Raw genomic sequence first — 19,653 nt, 5'->3', positions numbered from 1 at the left:
GGGGAATAACAGCTGAATGTGCCTTCTTTCCGTATTTGTCCTGCGAAATTGACAGCTTCTAGCAATGACCAACAGTCCCAAAAAAGTTCTTTGCAGGCTTTTCGAACGCAGCCCCTAGGCGCACGTTCCTGCGGTGAGCGTCGACGTTGTCCCTCGTAACTGAACGAACGAACACAGCAAAGGATGTACCGCAACGCGGAGGGTAGCAGAAGATGAAAGAAGGTTGTAGCGAAGTGAGCGTGATGACAACAGCAGAGAAGGAGGTCAAAGTAAAAGCATGAGGAAGAAAGCGGAGGAGGAGAGTATGGCGGAAGGGTATTGAGAAAAGTGGAATGCTGGCGGCGACCAGGCATGCGGCGAGCGCGGAAACAAGGGGCTTGCATTAGCTTCGGACCCACTCCGCATGCGCTAATTCACCTGAGGCGTCACTGCTGGAAAATTCGCTCCGCGCAAGCCACGCATTCCTGTGTCGTTGCTTTCTTTCTACACAATCAGTGACGCAACCGGTAGAAATGCGTCATCTGGCGCTGCCGCTAAACGAGCCGCCCGAGCAGAAGCTTAAGGTGGATACACACGGGAGGGCAAAATCCCGCCTGCTCCGCGGACAAATAGTGACGTCATCACTTGAATCCGGCGCAGCCGAGTTAGGTCGCATTCACACAGCCGGAGCACCGTTTGCGGAATCCGCGTGCTTATTCTCGACGCCAACGCCACGCACGTTGCCAAACTGCTGGGTACGAGTGCGCATTCCAAGATAGACAGCTATCGGAGGCGGCGTTTGTCCGCGTTGGCTGTTCTACTCGAAGTGAGTGAAGACAGCTAGGTGTAGGTTGTAAAAAGAAAACGATTACGCTTGAAGAAACTACGGATGTCGAAGAATACACTTTGTGTTCAGAGCTTGCTTTGTGAAGATCTGCTCGAGTGTGATCCGCACGAATACAAGCGCCTACTGCGCGTCAGCAGCACGCAGTTTTTCGAACTTCTCGCCCGCGTTCAACATACAATCGAGTGGCAAGAAACCATCGTGAGACCATCTGTGCCAGCGAAGACACGGCTTCAAATCACTCTTCGCTTTCTCGCCGCAGGTAAGCACTAGTGTTCGCTTCAATTTCAAGTATCAAGTGTCACTTTTCATGAGGCGCGCTGACTTTTAAAGCGAAGGCATCCCCTAGCTTTCTCGACTGTGACTGCTGCCGCTCTCTTGGGAAGTGCGCGCTTCACGTCGCGTGTAATGTGCGCGTGCACTTATTTCCGTTAGCCCGCGGACGCAGGAATAAAACGAAAAAAAAAGAACCAACCCACTCTTTAGCGCCCTACATCTCTATGCAGTGTGTACAATGACAAACGCATCTTCGTTGTGACGTGACTGCCCTTACCTCTCGCAATGAACAGTTCGTGTATTTCGGCGTAGATATAGCAAATGCTATGGCGCATGAACATCGTATAAACATGTTGCATAGGAATGTTGGAAATATGGTGAAATAAAGGCAACTGTGTGTATGAAATTTAGTTTTATAGCATGAAAATAGCCGCTTTATAAGAGATCCGCTTTACACAGATTCCAGTGTGAATATCAGATGTGCATATTTTATTCGAATGTGGAGTTCTGTCTTTCTTTGTTAATTTTTAGCGTAACCAACAATTTCTTGTTTTTCTTTTTTTAATAGGAGAAACGCACTACTCTTAAGCTGACAGTTCAGGGAGGACACTCAACTGTCAACCAGCTCATAAAAGAGACATGTGTGGCAATCTGCCTGGAGCTGAAAGACGAATTCTTGAAGACCCCCAAGACTGACGGAGAGTGGTCTAGAGCCATGCAAGACATCAAAGAAAAGTGGCAGTTCCCCAATTGTATTGGTGCTATAGATGGAAAACATGTGTGCATCATCAAGCCAAATATTCAGGCTCTTTGTATTTCAACTACAATAAAACCTTCAGCATAGTGCTATTTGCGCTTGTTGATGCGAACTATAGGTTTCGCTATTTGGACATTGGCGCCCCTGGTTCACAAGGTGATGGCGGAATTTGGCAGTCAACACCTCTGCGAAAAGCAATTGATGAAATAAAATGCGGGACGGCCCAAAACCGTAAAAGTGGCAAGTTCGCCGGATCTTCAAATGCCCCCGGTTATTGTAGGAGATGATGCTTTTCCTCTGGGTGAAAATTCCTGAAGGTGCGGCGTTTGTTCGCGAAAACCGTTTTTAGAAACTCTGCAGAGGTTCAATCAGATGAAGAAAACAATGGGTCAAATCTAGAAGAGCATTCCCAAAAATGAAGTAAATGTTTCGGCTACATGGTTCATATTCAACTGGTAACATGCTGCTGACCACAAAAGAAAAAAAAAAGAGAGACAGGGCTGAGCGCAGAAATGACAGAGCGCCCTGCCCTCTCTCTTTCTTTATTTTTTGATTACGCAGCACGTCATTATCCCAGAAATGACGTTATAGCTAATAATACACGCCGACAGAGTAAGGTGCTGATCCTGCATGCCGCTGAGCCATTTCGAGAGCGATCTCTTGCCATAGCCTGTTACGCAGCTGCGCGCTTGCATAAGCGGTGAGCTCTACATTCAATAGCGCTGCGAATCCATCGAAAAGAGCAAAAAAAGTACCGGTTGCTTCGTCACTTAGCATTTTCTTGTGCACCTCACTCATGTTGAGGTCACGCAGGCTGCGCGGTCTAAATAGAAATGCGCGCGCAACCACGACTCGCCTTTCCCGCTGCACCACAACAAAAGCACATGCGGTGACTCCTGCACAACAAAAACACACGTGGCATCAAGCCACGGATGCATCAAGCCGACAACACGCCATCGTAGCCACGCCAACCCGTCCAATGTTGGCAGATTTGACGCTGACTACGTTAAATTGAGGCCAGACGACCGCCGAACGGACGGATGGAAATACCGGCGAGCATTTTCAATCCGGACCGCGAGCGGAGGAGGCCGGACAAGGCGAGGGCGGCAAGTTTTGATGACGCGCGCGTCACGTGATGCGCGATCCGCTGCGAAAATTCCTCCTCCGTCCGGTCGTGTGAATGCACCTTTAGCGGCGCCGTCGCCGGGAGGACCTTGTCGTTGAGAATCAAATTCTTGGCTACAGTATATCGCGAATTACGAATAACTGCACTCAAAACTGGGATTACGGATTATCATAATCGTATGGGAATTTTCTTATGAAATCTGTATTCTTACAAATTTTTCTCAGCACCGTAGTTACCACAAGGAAAGCGCTCTGGTTACAGTATGATTTCTTATATTCGGTGACTACCTACAATAAAAAAATCATTGTGTACATTATAATATTTACGGTCAACTTAATTGTTTATTTGTGTATAACCTAGCAAACTGATCACATAACTATAAACAACGACTTCAAATCATTATTTCTTTAGTGTGTCGAATATGAGATGACCATCATTACCAAAATAAATCTGCTGTTCTGTCAATCACTCGAAAAAAAGTAAATCGAAATGTATGTTTACCGTTCATGACGTACCGCTGGAGCACATTAAACAACACAAGTACTTCTGGTTAACTTTGCCATACGTGGTAACATGGAACTGGGATTACCTATTACCGAAGTTAATTCCAGTGCAGGGAAAAGCCTTTTCTTTTTTTGAAGAGACTTCTGACTATCGCTACCCGTTACAAAAACTATAGCTTACAAAACTTTCGTCAGGGCAATCCTTCAGTACGTAAATGTTTGGTTCGCGTAAACTTAAAAACCAATTACCAAACTAGAAAGCGTTAGAAAGAAAGCACTAGGCCATACATACAGCAAGAATAATTTGACTCGCGCACCGAACAGCTTAAGGAAGCTGGAATCTTAACTTTACCAAACCGAGCAGTACTAGCCCGTTCTAAACTTGTGTACCAGCTTCTTCACAATCGGTTTAACATTGATAGCTCTATACTCATATCCAGACCTGGAACACCTCACGAGCCACATGTATGAAAAAAATAAATCTATGTCATATTTGTACGGACTGGTTGTATATTCCATGCTTTTCCTTTATCGACAAACGAGTAGAATAACCTGAGGAAGTATAGGAGTAGCAGTAGCTCATTGGATGCATTTTCTGGGTCTATAGAAAAAAATCTAGGCACCCTGCAGCTTTGTCAATGATCTTGCAAGGCTAGCATTTTCCCTTACTTTCTTTAAGTGGCTTCGTAGTTATCAACATTGTAGTCATACTCCTTTTAAACACTCTCTTTGTATAGAATATTGCATACCTGGTTACCCACAAATTATTACTATTTTTAAAGAAATCTGTTCATTCTCTCCACAAGTGCTTTTCAAGCAACACTGAGATTTTATACAACGCATTATATGTCTGAGTGCCTTCTGTTTATCGTGTATATCACACCTTATTTATGACATAACGTTACTAGTTTTCTTCTTTGTTCACGTTAGTTCCGTCGAGGTAACCATACCTTGTATTCATACCTGGAACATGTCTTGGTGTCTTCATATTCTAATTTTTCAGCCTAAGAACAAAATTTTGCAATAACACTCCTTTAATTAAGCACTATTTATATTTATTTTGTTGTTCGCTACTCCTAACGTTGTAGTTGCCTTTCCTGAGATAAACCCATGATAGATTTACAGTAAGTGACATAAAGAAATAAGTTCATAGCTTTTTTGGCTAATTTATAAACTTGGTTAGTACTTCTGTTGTTCCTTTCAACAGGTTTTGGCACTGGCTTGCATGTGCTTGCATTTTGGACATGCTGTGTTCTGGAGCAAGACGGGATTGGTGCCAGCTCCCTAAATAGCAACCAGCATACAGCATTTCGACAATGGCGGCTTCAAGCTATCTATCGACCTGAATAAATCTGATGCCTTTGAAGCTGCTGACCTAAACATGCCCTTCTGCAAGGGAGGCTCAGAAGCTTCACTGATCTTTGTAGATATTCCATTGCGGAGAAAACTTTTCGCGTCACCGATACAACATTACCCGTTGACATCATAAGTTACCGACACAATGAAAACGGATGGACATAAATATTAAATAAACATATGGAAATAAATGCGTACTACATGTCTCAAGTAACGTTTCTGCAACGATGAAGCAACTAATTTCAGGGCACGTTTAAGGCAGGTAAACAGCAACACCGATAGCCCACCTTAGGTTAGCCATACCTAGGAATTCAGGATGTTAGCTTTTCCCTATTCTATGAAACTTGACGGCAATGCACAAGCGTAAATGAATCGGCCCAATTATTAGGAAAGTATATTTGAAAATATTTGCCGAGTAGCGACAAGTTTCAACTGGAAAAGCTGACGGCGCACTTTTAAGAATAGACATTTAAGGTGCTTAGTCGCAACATTGCCGCTGCGTGAAAGCAATGTTTTTGGTCAAGGATGAGCAGTGAAATTACACGAGTGGTGCAAATTGTTTTGCATCCTCCCGGCACAGGGCACATTCGAACTATAGCGCGATTTGTTACAGCTGGCCTTGGAGTGGTAATGGTGAAGCGATTGCCGTTATGTCTGTCAGAAGATGCAAGTCTTTCGGAACCAGCACTTATTGAGAGAGAGAGAGTGATTATAAATGTGCATGCTTTAAGTACATTTGCGCACGCTTGTACGCGTATGCGCGCGTGGGCGGGTGTTTGTGTCTCCGTTTTTTTTATTTGCATGCGCTCGTGTGTGTGCATGCATGCGGAATTAGAGGCACGTTTGTATATGCGCACATTTCCGTGTGGATGTATGCGTGCATGAAGATTTAAGCGTGCGTGCATGGGTGGGCACACGTGTAAATATGAACGTGAGAAAATATGTTTGTTCATGTGCGACAAAGCGTTCGTGTGAAGGTGTGTTTGCGTGCATGGGGGCGCATGCGACAGTGTGTGTTTGTGTGTGCGAGCATTTTCCTGCTTGCACCTACTCTAGGACACAAATGGATAAATTAATAAAGGGAAAATCAGACATCCATTCATTCAAGAGTTTATTTGAACCCATATCTAAAGCCACGAGACAACAACTCAGACTGCAGATATAGCATTATCGCTTTCTGAAAACAAAATTAACCCCAAATTTTGCGGCAGAACTGCTCGCACCATGGAGAAAGAGAGAGAGAGAGAGAGATAGCAAAGAGAGGAAAGGCAGGGAAGACAACCACACGAGCGTCCGGTTTGCTACCCTACGCTGGGGGAACGGAAAGGGGGAACAGAAAGAGGAAAGCGGGATAGAGGGAACACTGTCTGTGCACGCAGCAAAGTGCTTGGAAATCAGTCAAGTCAAAGCAAGTGCTCCGTCGATATGTTAGGCTGCCGTCAATCTTGGTGGTTCATAGCTGGTGATGCACGTTGAAGTTACCAGTGAAGACCAAGGATCCGGTGGGCGTCAGCAGTACGTTGCAGTGCGTGGCAGTATATTTTTAAACTAAACCCTAGCCGTTGTGACTTCAGTGCGAATATAATAATGCGGGTGAGCCATGATGCTTACTGAAGAGTTGCAAATACTGAATTGAGAGCCTCCAGCACTTGCGTTGCACTTCGCGCTGACGGATTGTGCAGGTTATTTAAGAGTGTTCGAAGGGTATTCATCAGAGACCGGAGCATCATAACGACTTGCCAGTCTTCGGGCAATTTGTCAGGAACCCGCGCTGTTCGCTCTACAGCCGTGCGCAACTCTATCACTTGACGTGGATCCGGCTGCGGTTGTGGCATCAGCAGCGGCATCGCCTCCGGTTGTGGCATCAGCTGCGGTATCGCCTCCGGCTGTGGCATCTCCTCCGGCTGTGGTATCGGCAGTACCACCGAATGTGGCATCGGCTGCGACATCGGCTGCGGCATCAGCTGTGGCTTCGGTTGTGACTTCCGCTGTTGTTCTGGCTTTGGCTGTTGCTTTAGTAGTGAGGACCAAGTTGTATTGTTCTCCGCCATGGCCTTGTCCGGTTTAGATTGAGTTGCCCCAGGCCTAGGGTGCAGAGGAGGAGGTTATGTCAGATGGGGCGTACTCTTCATAGAAGTATCAGCATTCTTTGAAGTCCGTCGGCGTCGGGAGCGTCGCTTTCTAACGGCCGCTACAGCTTCCCGACGAGACGAATGGTCTCTCGCCATCTGTGTTAAAATCGCCTTTTCCTTCTTCATTTTGGGGCAGTCCTTCGAGGAAGCATCATGGGACCCAAGGCAATTGGTGCATTTGAGAACCGTGGCTGCACAAGAGTCTGCAGCGTGAGCAAACTCTCGTGTTGTCGCACACGGCACTCACGTGTCCCAGCCTCATACAATCGCGGCATTGCAGTGACCTTAGGATGAATGGTCGCACAGGGTGTCTAAAGTGGCCCACTTTGACGTGCGGAGGGAGAGTCTCGCCCTTGAATACAGTTTTTACACAGTGGGATGTGCCGAGGCGATACACATGTGCTATGGTGACGCAATCAACGGCAGGCTTCACTAGGATCGGCAAGTCGGTGCTGGAGATGGAGACGTCCACGTCGTAGATGACACCAGTAGCTGAACCACTGTTGTGGGGGATGTACGAGCGGAGCTTAACGCCACCTAGTTCTGTAACTGTAGTCAAACTTCTCAGCGCAGTCTCATGTGTGATGTCGACAGCCAACACATTTTTCCGTGTGTGGAATCTAACGTCTGCTATCTGTTTGGCGCCACCGCTTGAAGTTGCACCGATAGGGACTGTCCGTTGAGTCGCCTCAGGTTGTCGGTAGCGAGTTATGCGGTATTCTGAGTTGGTAACACCATTGGCGTGCTCAAAGACATGGATGCCCTAGTGATTTTTCTTCGTTTTGCCTTGCGGCTCCACACAAGCTCGAAGGTGTCGTCAGAGAAGTCCTCACTGCTGAGCGAGTAGAGGCTGGTGTCATCGCCGTCGGTGTCGCTCTGGAGGCCTGTCCGCTTTCTAGACGCAGCCGCCGCTGAAGTCGCCATTCCCGGTAGAGGCACGGGGACGTCAACTTGCATCCGGGCCATGAACCATGCCGGCTCTCCAAAGATGTACGCAGAAATGAGGAAGAAATAACTGAGCTAGAGAAATAGCGTTCTACATTGCTGGACTGATACTCACAATATCATTGACATCCATGGTGCGAGCAGACTAATTGTATTCTTAAATGGATGTTTGTTAGGCACGTTTAGTGCTAATTATCAAACTTTCGTTTCTTCAGCGATATGCCACATACTCCATTATTGTTCCGCTTTACTATGGTACTCGCATGCCAAAGTGAACCACGAGTATGGAGGCATGACGACGGCTGTATGACGCCCACACCGTGATGATGGAATGACGAGGCTATGATATCCATCGAATGACAAAGGCGTGTAACGAAAACATCAGGATGGCAATAAGATGTAGTTCTTCAAACTTTGACTGTGGCCTAGCGATGACAACTTGACGGCGACATGAGGACAATGAGATGGCCAGTACGGTACGACGATAACTGGACATAAATGCGGGAATGACGTGGTTAGCACGATCGAGATGGCACGACGACGACGGTCTGACAATGAATGCATGATAGTGCCTTTGTTACGGTGACGCAATGACGATGATGCCGTGAAAATAGTGGCGTAAAGGCGGTTGAATGAACGCACCATCATTACGACAAAATAACGAAGAAGGAATAACGGCGAAGTATCGACGAAAGTGGCATTGCTACGATTGCGTGACTTTGATGGGATGACGAGGGGTAAGTGGTCACAATAGCAATATGACAACCTGACGGCGATGGCAGGACGACAGTGAGTTGTCGAAGTTACATTCATGCGTATAAAACCACCTTGACGGCATCCCTAAATCGGTATGACAACGAATGCATCACGATGGTATGACGGCGATGCAGTTACGACGATGACATGACAAAAGCTTGGGGACAATGGTCACGCAATATATGCAATGACGACGACAATGCAATGACGAATAATTTATGATGACAACGGAGTGTCAATTACTGTGTCACACAACCTGTACGGCAACGATGATGTGACGACAACGGCACGACGACCGTCGGAAGACGAAGGTGGCGTGACCATAATGACACAACCACTATGGCAATACGTCGACGGTCTCACAATGCAGGCGTGACTATCTGAAGATGACGGGAGCAAAAGAGCGGTATAATCCAATTGAATGACGCCAGGATGATTGCATTACAATGATGAAGAAAAATTCATGCCGATGGAAAAAGATTGTAAGACGACGGCTGCACGACGACGACAGGATATCGGTACTGGAGTGACGACAATGATAAGACAACAGCGTTACGACGAAGGCATGACGAGAGTCGGGTGAATAAGCTTGAATGACAACGACGCGACTACGACAGCATCACAGCCTAGAACATGGGACCTACAACGTAAAACTACTTCAATATGTTTTTATTCCATTCTCGTGACGTCACATTGGGTAACCGCCGACGCAAGCATCGGGCGGTCACCCGCGGGATTGCCTGAACAGACCAATGAAATGCTCTCCTAGTTCTTAGGACGTCACTTCTCTTTGCTTGCAAAACGAATAAAATTGCTTACACGGAGCGGCTTGACTTATCTAATTGGCTGACAATAGGCGAGGAGCACGCTCAAGTGTAGAGGGATTCGATAGGGCAAAGCCACTGCTCTGAAAATCGATAACCGGATGAAGAGGGTGGTGCCGGCGCCTGCGGCTGGTCCGTGTTCTTTTAGCTTGAGGTGGCTGGTCGAAAATCGCGGCGGCATGCAACGGAAAGTTAAGAATGCCGCTAAAAAGGATCCCCAGCAAAGAAAAGTTCGATGAGCGACGTCGTAAACGTGCCGAAAGTGCTCGATAACGTTACAAGGCCACTGAAGAAGCTTTATTATACGCAAATAAACCCAAGCTCTCCGGCAGGTGGAAGTAGCCAGTGCCGGAAGGATTGCGGGCAGCCATCTCTTATTCCTTTCGGAGCGGGGCAGCTTGCGGCTATTCAGAAGACAATTCAGTTTTGTTCGGCATATTAATGCATCCTTAACGCGTACAAGTCACTTTGACGTGGGGAGCTTTTGCGGTTTTGTGACGTCGCGTGACAGGCAGATGAAGTGGGTGCGGCGCAAAAACTTTTGACCAATAGCCGATGGCGAATGGCGAAAAGGTGTCGAATCAGAAATAACTATTTTTTCTTTTGTTCCGTTAAATCATACATAATCTGTGTGTACACGTTATATCATATGGGAAGCTACGGTTTTCGTGACGTCGCTTGACAGACAGGTGCAGTGGGGGTGGTCGTAAACAGTGTTTGACCTATCGCGGAGGGCTGAATGCAGAATTGGAAAACAAAAGTTTGGAATAGTTTAGCGTTATAGCGCCCATATCTAGTGGTCCTAGCTATTAGAGAACTTTGACCACTGGATCGGAGTAGAAGGACTGTTGACGGCAGCATGACGAGTCAGATCACGAAGCTGCAGTGAAAACGACTGAAAGACCACAGCGGCATCGCTGTGGCGGTGTCACATACGAATTAATCATCACTGTATGACAATGATAGCGTGACGACGGCGACGTGACGAGTCACCATCATCAGATTTTTTTTTATGTCGACTTCAAGGCGAAGGCCTCTCCGCGAGATTAGTGACTTCCCCTGTCTTGCGCTAGCTGAGGCAAGCTTGCGCGTAGAAATTTCCTCATTTCGTCATCTCCTCTAGTTTCATGAAATCCTTAACTGCGATTCCTTTTGCTTGACAACGACTGTAACTCTAACCGTCCACCAGCTATCTACCTTACGCATTGCATGGCCTGCTCAGCTCCGGCGCTTTTGGATACCGAAGGACCAACTGCGCTTCTTGAAAATGACTGCCCTTTTTATCCAAAGACTAGTGACTGTTTGTTATAATGCCTCTGAGATTGTGTTCACTCTGGCTACTTCTCAATTGTTTTTACTATGTTTTTGTTTCGTGATCTGTATTTTTCTCACGTGTAGGCGGCTGACTCGGCGAAGCCGCCGCAACTACAATTTATTGTAGCCGGCCGCCAATAGTGCCGATGGTCTCGGGTAGCGCCAGGTGTATGTGCCCACTCAGGACGGGCGCTCTGTAGCGTTCGCGGCAGCGCTGGGGCTGATTATCGCCCCGCACATTCTCTTTGTCTGCGCATTTGTAGGGTAGCGAAAGAGCCTCGTCCTTTTTAACGTCACTGCTTTCCGAACCATTTCTCTCCGATGTGTTGTGATGTTGCACTTTCTTTTGTCGATGGACGATCGCCGATGCCCTAGAGTAAAGCACGAAGCGAATGAAACATAACAAGGCTTGAGGGACGCCGCTGTTCGTGGACTTATGTTACGTGAACCTAAAATCCTCATTTCGTATCTGACCCCAGATGACCACGACATAAGCATAAATGAGGGGAGTTACAGTTGCTCGTGGTTTTGGACAAAGGGCGCTGTTGACAAACCACTTCTTTACATTGCGTTTAGAAGTATGGTTATTTGGGCTAGCTGGTTAGATACAGCAATGGGGGTCCTTGCGCTGGAACATACGGGCAATAGTGAGACAACAGGATGAGCGTTCACTTTAAGTTTACTTCATGAAAACCACCGTATTTGTAGGCCCGCACATTCAGAAGGCCTGATCACCGCCCATGAAAACCAGCCGCTTCCAGGAACGCAAACTCACTCATAGTCAGGGCAACTGAAGGGAAAATGATGCAGTTGTAAGTGGCCCTCGCTATCAAAGTGGCTGGAACAACTGGCCGTGTACCTTTGTCAACATTTGTATACAAAACAAAGCACTTCTTAAAAAATGGTTTACACCCACAATCAATTCAAAGCCCCGACACAATCATTCCGGTATCGGTTAAATTTTTGGCTACGTTCTCTTAACCTGTCATTCACGCACCTTCCAGACTACCCAATGTAAACATTACCGCACAATAACGGAAGGCGACGCACCACATTCTTTACGCATGACACAAAAAGGTGCCGATGATTCTTTTTTACGGCCTGGGCGTTTTAATGCGATAGCGTTACGTAGCCCGTGTCGCAGAAAATCCTCTCTCCGCGCCGACGTCCGGCGTCATTTCGGCAAACATATTCTCGAATCACACCTATCAAAGCCCTTCATATGACGCAAATTATTCTCTGAACTAATTGAATTTATCAAGCTAAAATACCTAGACAAATAGTAAACTATGACTTACACACAACATGCACACAAATCTTTCGGATTGTAATTTGAATATGCGAGAAAACATAATTTTTCTGCGAGAAAACTCAAACTGCTTTTCCAGCGATTATACAATGTATAGAGCAGAAATGGCATCCGGCATTTGCGCACGCCGGCACGCCAATATCTCAGAGTCCATGGAGTGCGGCGCCCACTTCCTTGAAACACTTCCAGTTGGCGCTCGCCTCCGTTGCGTCGCGGTCCATGACAGCGGCCGCGTTTGGAACAGAAAGCCCGCCTTCGTGCATAGCGTTCGCTGCGAGCGTTTCCCAGTAAATATTACCGTTACGTGTGCTGCAGTTGCCGGTAAGCGCAAGAAACAGTGAGGGATTTATGAATGCTATCGCGTTTCACTCTCTAAAGTGAAGCTTAAGCATCCACCAATTTTTTACGGCGAAGTTGTATATGGCTAGCCAGTTTGTCCGTAAATCTAAATGCGTGCCTGCATTTGCCACTCAGACCTAAGGATTTAGCTGATGGACATCGCGTGACCAAAGGAGGGTGCAACACTTCAGAATATAAACTTCCGTTCGTCTGTGAAAAATCACTCTGAAGTAGAACAGCTGTCTGTCACAGCACGTGGTAAATGCGTTGAGGGTGACAATTGCACACGGATCACTACTACTTCAATGAGTGGGTTCTCACAACTCTTTACGTTATATTTGAATTCAACCTGCGTGGAATGTGATGGACACATCTATTTTCAAAAGAGGGGGGTTCGCATTGGGTCGTGTTTGGCACCCCTACTTATTGATATTTCTTTCGCACATTATAAAAAGCTCATAGAAGTTTGTATGTGTGAAGTGAGGATCACGACAAGCTTTAGATATGTAGACAATTGCCTAGGAATGTTAGATTATGCTCAATCTCCAAATTAGGTAGCTAACCTTATTTCTCGCCGTCTTGACAGTGTATGAGAACAGGTGAATTACGAGTCAACAATTCCATCAAGTTTTTATACTTAAGAATTTTTTTGTTCAAGAAATATATTTGTTGGGAATACCATCCTCGTGACAAAAAGATGCTGTGTCCGCATCATTCATCTCATTCGAAGGTAGCGGAAACAGCAATCGCTAACCTGCGTATTGACAACGTGGTCCGGAAATGATGCCCCTAGAAAAAGTCTAGAAGCTCTGACTTACAAAAAGAGCGTCTATAGTACGCAGGTTACCCTGACCATGTAGTTGTTTCAGTAGAAGAAAGCGCGTTGAACACAAAAAGAGGGAATGACAGGCACATGATCAGTTGTGACAATATATAAAGGATAGTTGTACCGCATCTGCATAACGTAGCACACGCACTAAAGAAGTTTATACAGAAGGTTACAGTAGATTTTTCCCGCTCCTAAATCATTGTTCAGGTTTCGCTGTGGCACAGATTCATTCGCCAAAAAATGCGCAGTTGTAGAAACAATCATCGGCCCCCTCTTGTGTCACGCGTAAAGATTGTTGTGTATCGCCTTTCGTTACCGTTCAGGAGGCTTTACATTCGACAGACTGGGAGGTACCTGAATGACAGGTTAAACAAATCCCAAAAGCTTATGCATGGCTCTGCTAGCGCAAACAACGGAGAATAGTGGAGTTGGAGGAAGGCCAGTGAAGTAGGGCCAAACTTCCCACTTAGTGTGACTATCGATGGCCTTCCTCCAGCTCCACTTGTCTCTGATGTTCGCGATAGCGGAGTCACGCATAATTTTCTGCCATTCCAAGAAAGGGGACCACTGAAGCGAGTGCGCGGGTTTTAATCGGAAAATACTGAAATTACACCACCTGCTGCCCCGTCGCGCCGCTTTCTCTCCCCCGCTAGGCTCCACCCGCCCTCGCCGCGTCACTAACCTTTCCATCATCAAGAATCTCCTTCTCTCGCTATACTCCGCAGTGCTATTTTTATGCGAAGCATACTAGCCGCACAACCACGCTCTTCCTTGCTGCGCCGAGCGCGGCCACGTAGCTACCATATTGACGTCATAACAGCTGCAAAGCGGACGCTTAAGCTTCGCCTTAAAGAGTGGAACGCGGCAGTGTTCCCGTCGACCCGCCAAGGGGTGTAAGACAATGGGCTACGGCGCAGCGACTACGCGCCCCGCATCGGACGCGGTGAGCGTCGAGCAACGCAGCGTTCGGCGCGACAACGAAATTTGCGCCTGAACAAGCGACGCACGCCTGAGCCTTAGAAACAGCTCGTTTCTAAGGCAACACCGCGTTCACTAGAGGCGCTTTTCTACCGTTTTGATGCATCGAACTCGTGGCTCAGTGGTAACGTCTCCGGTAACCGAGAACGTAACGTCTCCGGTGCCCGCAGAAGTAACGTCTCCGGTGTCGCAGAAAAGCCGGTGTTACCGGCTTTTCTGCGACACGAGCTCCTTAAAGCTGTCGCGTTAAAATAAAGGCTAGTATGCTTCGCATCCTGGGCTTAACCTTAGCTAAGCCACAGCCATTTTTATACTCTGCTTTCACACTCTCTCATCTCTCTCTGTCAGCTCGGCGACGCTGCGGACGTAAAGATAAACCCAGCGAGGTTCTAACAGCTCCACTGTAAAATTGAAGCGATACCGAGATAGTTCTGTCTGTGCATTTCTGCGTTTGTGGGTGTAAACCCTCGTTTAAGAATTACTCTGTTTTGTACAGAAATGTTGATAAAGTTACGGTACAAGTTCTTGAAGCTGCTTTGACAGCGAGGACCGCTGATAACTGCTCAGCTCCTCTTCAGTTACTCTGACTATACGTGAACTGTCGTTGTGGAAGCGGCTGGTGCTTATGTGCAGCGATTGGGCCATCTGAGTGTGCGAGCCTACAAATACAGCGGTTTTCTGGAAATAAACACCAAGTTGAAAGTTGGAGTTCGTCCTGTTGTCTCACAGTTGTACGTGACTTCCAGCGCTATGACCCCCCTTGCTGTATTTTGTGTGCTTTTCAACCGGCCTGAAAGGCAATTGCGTAATACGCCTTCCCGAAATTAAATATTCGGGAGAATAGCTGCCTGTGTGAATAGCCTGCAATATGAAGCTCCTTCTGGTCGGTGGGAGCATGCAAATAAGGAAAGTTACCCTTTTAGGATGCGGACGGACTGTCAATATGCTGAGGGAACCTTTGTTGAATTTTCCTTCTCTGTATTGTAATGAAAGCTGAATAACAAGCATTTAAATGTTTCATTCGCTCGGGACATCTCCTGCTAATAGCCAAGTTTCTCTATCTTGCAATTTTTTTTGCGAGGTAAACGTAAGTTGTGAATAACTTATTTCCTCAAAAGAGCAAATGCGCACAAAACATCATGCATTGAATGAAAATGTATCGTGTTACGTGGAGGCAGCCATGGTTGTGAAGCTTCGCGTCGCCGCCTGACCTCGTGCTTGAGTGCCACAGCCAACCCTTAGTCCGGTTTCGACTTCCAGTCTAAGGGGGGGGGGGGAGAGGTTGGCTGTAGTGCCCTCCCTTGGGCGGTGCCTAGGATCCCGATAGCGCGCCCCCGCACGAGAAGAGGGCCCCTGGTCGTGGCACGCGAAGCCGCGGCTCACGGTTCTTTTCCGGCGTCGCGTTGGGTCAGCTGTCTTTCTCCTTCGCTCCTGAAATATAAGCCTGCAAACGCGTTCAAACCACAAAGTTACATTGATCTTGTCTTCCTACAAGCCCACTAAACCTGAAACTGCCATTCTACCCAAAGAAATGAATTTCAAGACCGTAGAAAATCACCTGTTCCTTGAGAGAGTGACCTGAACCGTGGAAGGTGGAAGCAATTAGCTCTTTTTGAAGCAAGAACCACGAGCTTACCTGCCAGAACAGGGACTTTAGTGGCTTCCCCTGAGCCATGGACCCTAAATTCATCATTATGAAACAGCATATATTAACGATTGCGAACTCAGGTTGTGTTTATCAGCACAAATTTTTGGACGAAAACAGATGAAAAGAGGCTCTTTGTGACTAGTTATCCTGTCCGGGAGTCGATTATTTCAAGAACTTTAAAAATAATTTGCATAGGCTAGCAATCGCAAAGAAAACTTGTGCTCTCGCTTGAAAAAATACCATGCACTTTAACAATTAGTACCAATTTTTTGGGCGTGGCGAACACCTGCTGTTCATATGTTTTTTGGTTAAAAAGAAGGTAAGGCAGAATAGGCCATATAGAAGTAATAGAATAATTTACCATAAGTAGATTTTTGTTCAAATCATCTTAGAATCTCTTGTTTTTGAAAGTACGTAATTTTTTTTCAAATGTAGCTGCTCTGAGAAGATTCTATATAGACATTTGTCCTCATGCATATACTATTTGCGCTAAGTAAAATAAATCCTGGGGTTTTATCTGCCCGAACCAAAATATGATTATTATTCGAATATCAAATTTGTATGTTAACAAAGAATCCAGAAAACAAGTTAAGGACAGCGCAAAGTGCCACCGAACAAGATTGCTTGGCGTAAAGTTAAACCGGAAGAGAGCGGTGGGGGTCCGAGAGCTCACAGTGATAGCCCATATTCTAGTTTACATAAGAAGAGAAAAAATGGAGCTCTGGAGGCCATGTAATGTGTAACATTGATAAGCGGTGGACCATTAAAGCGACAAAATGGACGCCAACGGAAAGGAGACGCAGTCGAGGACGGCAGAGAACTAGTTTGGGTGATGAATTTAGGAAATTTGCAGGCGCAAGTTGGAATAAGCTAGCGAAAGAATTGGGTAATTGGAGATCTTAGGGATAGGTGTTTGTCCTGCAGTGGACATAAAAAAATTGGCTGATAGTGATGATGATTCTGGATGTCGAGGCAAGTTTCACGAAATGCGTTTCCGGCAGGGCATTCTCCTTGTGAATCCGCCATTACACCGTATACATAAGGCGAGAAGCTGGATTATTCACGCGTACGTAGGACGTAGCTTTAGACATTCCGTTTCTGATAAGCACATGCGGCAATAAAGTATAATACCGCTGGTATAGCTCATGCAGTCGGACCCCACCGCTTTTTTTCGCTGTCATCTTGTGCGATTACATCAGTGGCGCGGAATCGTTACCTAAAAGCAAGATCTAAATCGACTTGAGGTACAGCATGTGCTCCAGGCCTATTCTTGTTTAAACGCCACGTTTAACTTCTCACAATCAGATAAGTTGCGTTATTCTATTTGATTACTCACCTACCGTCTAATGTTGATGTGCCCAGTGCGTTACGAACGCCACTGCAGTATTTCTTTCGATCTCACTCTCTGTGCCGCGGCGTCCGTGTTTTCTTGGTTTCGATAGGCTCCGTGAAGCCGGTTATGATTTCGAGCAGGGGTTGCACATAGCACCGTCACCACACCATCTAGGGTTTGGTGTCCTTCACATTGGGCTTAGAAACAGTGGGTCGTGTCTTTGTGGCTATCACCATTCTTTCCGTGTTGCAGCTGAACCCAAACCCAATATTTGTTGCCAAATATTGAGGACTGAGGGAATGCGGTGCACTTCTACATTTTTCATTAATTTATTTCGGTATTTATCTAGTAAAGTCATACCTTTATATATTCATCACACCACAGCATGTGGCTAGGATGGCCATTACTACGCGTTGGAGACTATATTTAGCTTATGCGCATGACGTTAGTCTTAATGAACACCGCGTAACCTTTCCGGTCATTTCTCCATAAACTGACACATGGATCTCATTCCTGTTTTGACATTATACGAAAGAGAAGCAAAGCTTGTGAGTGATAGCGCGAGAGAGGAATAAAGCATGTAGCTATTACTACATCGGCATAGCATTAATTAAGGTAGGTAGGTTGTCATCCAGATTGTATGGCATCTGTAACATTACATTTGCCTTTATGAATATCCTATATATGCATCCTTCATTCCAATAATAAATACCGAGTTGGTTACTCGAATTTTATTTTACTACAATTAAAGTACTTCAGATGGCTACGAGGCCTCGCGGGGCTAGGTATCTCATCGAGATAATGGACTGGCGTTGTAGCGAGAGTAGCAAAGAAGAAGAGCTGACCATACACACTACGACCGCTATAATATGGTCATGAGGACACGACAACCGTAATATGGCAGTGCCACGACGACAACGATACGACAGTGACGATAACAGCAGTAATGAAAAATGTGGGTGCAGAGAACGACGTCAATGTCAAGCTGACTTCGGCGACAGCGCATGAGGGAATTAACAACGTGAAGTATTAAAAGAAATTCATACTTTCGCCCGACAGACGAGGCATTGATTGCGATAACAAACTCTCAGATATATCTACGAAGCAAGGTGAGTCGTTCTCTAAGCTGCATAAATTGCTTAACCATTCGGTTATTAACCAAATTAGCAAGCACATTGTCACGCGATCACAGTTAAACACAAACACAATTCACTCAATGACCGCGGATGATCGGTGTCAGAATGTTGGTGGGATTAAGAGCGGAAGGAGCGCCGAGCGAATTCCCCTTCGTGTTGCCTCTTGCTTGAACATGAACAAGGCACGAGACACCACAGCGCACACGAAGCCATCAGCTATATGCGAACGGATTAGCCTACGAATCCAGTGCAGATCGCCTCTAAGATACGACGCGCCCGGCCGAGGTAAACCATAGAAGCTCGAGTAGAAGAGAAGAAGGGCACTAACCTGTCTCCTCCCTCCGCTCCTAGCACGTTGAAATCTCCGCTCCCGAGAAGACACCGCCGCTTCGAGCTACCATAGTTCTCGGCTCACCTTCCCAAGCTTTTGCTCCCCCCCTGAAGCGCACAGCACGCGGCCGCGCTTTTCAAGTATTTGGACTTCACACGGTGCATCACGGCGACTCCAACGCCGAGTGTGCCGTCGACGGCGGAAATTGAGCAGGAGTGCCATATTAGTGCTATTGCAATATAAATGCAACCGAACATACCCGGCTGGCGGCACGCTCCGAGCACACCGAAAACTGGGCTATAGAAGAACCCTGAAGAGAACCACCACGAGAAGGAACAGATGAATGAAGAAGATTACCAGAAAGAAGCGCTTAGATTGAATGCTGGCCGCGTTTGCGGGATTGCCACAGCCTCCGAGACAATAAATGGACAGTAGATGTGGAAAGCCAGTACAACTAACAATCGCTTCTAGACGAAGTGGGCTCCACGGATGAGAGGAAGCAGCTGCGTTTTTCTTTTTACTTTCGTGTGCGGGTATTCTTGTGTGCCTAAGAGCGGTTTTTCCCCTCCTTCGTTGGACGCCCAGAGGGCTCCGGAACGCCTACCCGAATGTGAGATAAACCGTATCCGTTGCTGTAGACTCCCTAAGTGGAGAAGGAAGGAGGCGCAACAGCTGCTGCCGGGAAATCCAGCAGCAAACCAGAGTAAGGCTGTGCCACGCTCTCGTGGCGGTTTCTAGGTGGAAATACACGATTCATTCCTAGAGCTTCAATTCATAATTTCGACGCAAAATTGAATGAAAAGCGCGCAATATGCTGAGAAATACCGGATGGAACGTTATTGTTCGGGCAAGTCCTTTTTCCGTATATTTTGTTTCGTGCATGTTTTCTTCAATTATATGCTGTAAACATCAGTACAACCGCTTGCTACCAACTTGCC

The 19,653-nt window shown here is 46.6% G+C and overlaps 1 protein-coding gene and 1 long non-coding RNA gene across 4 annotated transcripts in view; both read left to right on the top strand.

Moving 5' to 3' along the window:
• LOC135897905 (uncharacterized) overlaps positions 1 to 19,653 on the top strand; it is a 121,939-nt gene that overhangs the window by 78,584 nt on the left and 23,702 nt on the right. Inside the window, exon 4 of one of the 3 annotated variants that reach the window (XM_065426597.2) lies at positions 4,693 to 4,920. The exons of the other annotated variants lie outside the window; for them this stretch is intronic. Coding sequence (XP_065282669.1) covers positions 4,693 to 4,773 — 81 coding nt within the window. The 3' untranslated portion in view covers positions 4,774 to 4,920. Of the gene's footprint in view, positions 1 to 4,692; positions 4,921 to 19,653 lie in introns of those variants that run through there. 3 annotated transcript variants of the gene reach the window in all.
• On the top strand, positions 810 to 1,948 carry LOC135897863 (uncharacterized). The gene is made up of 2 exons (XR_010563174.1): positions 810 to 1,085; positions 1,668 to 1,948. It is a non-coding gene; the product is annotated as an uncharacterized lncRNA (long non-coding RNA).

The sequence above is a fragment of the Dermacentor albipictus genome, chromosome 2 (genome assembly GCF_038994185.2).
Source record: "Dermacentor albipictus isolate Rhodes 1998 colony chromosome 2, USDA_Dalb.pri_finalv2, whole genome shotgun sequence".
NCBI classification, from domain to species: domain Eukaryota; kingdom Metazoa; phylum Arthropoda; class Arachnida; order Ixodida; family Ixodidae; genus Dermacentor; species Dermacentor albipictus.
This window is presented reverse-complemented; position numbering and strand designations above follow the sequence as displayed.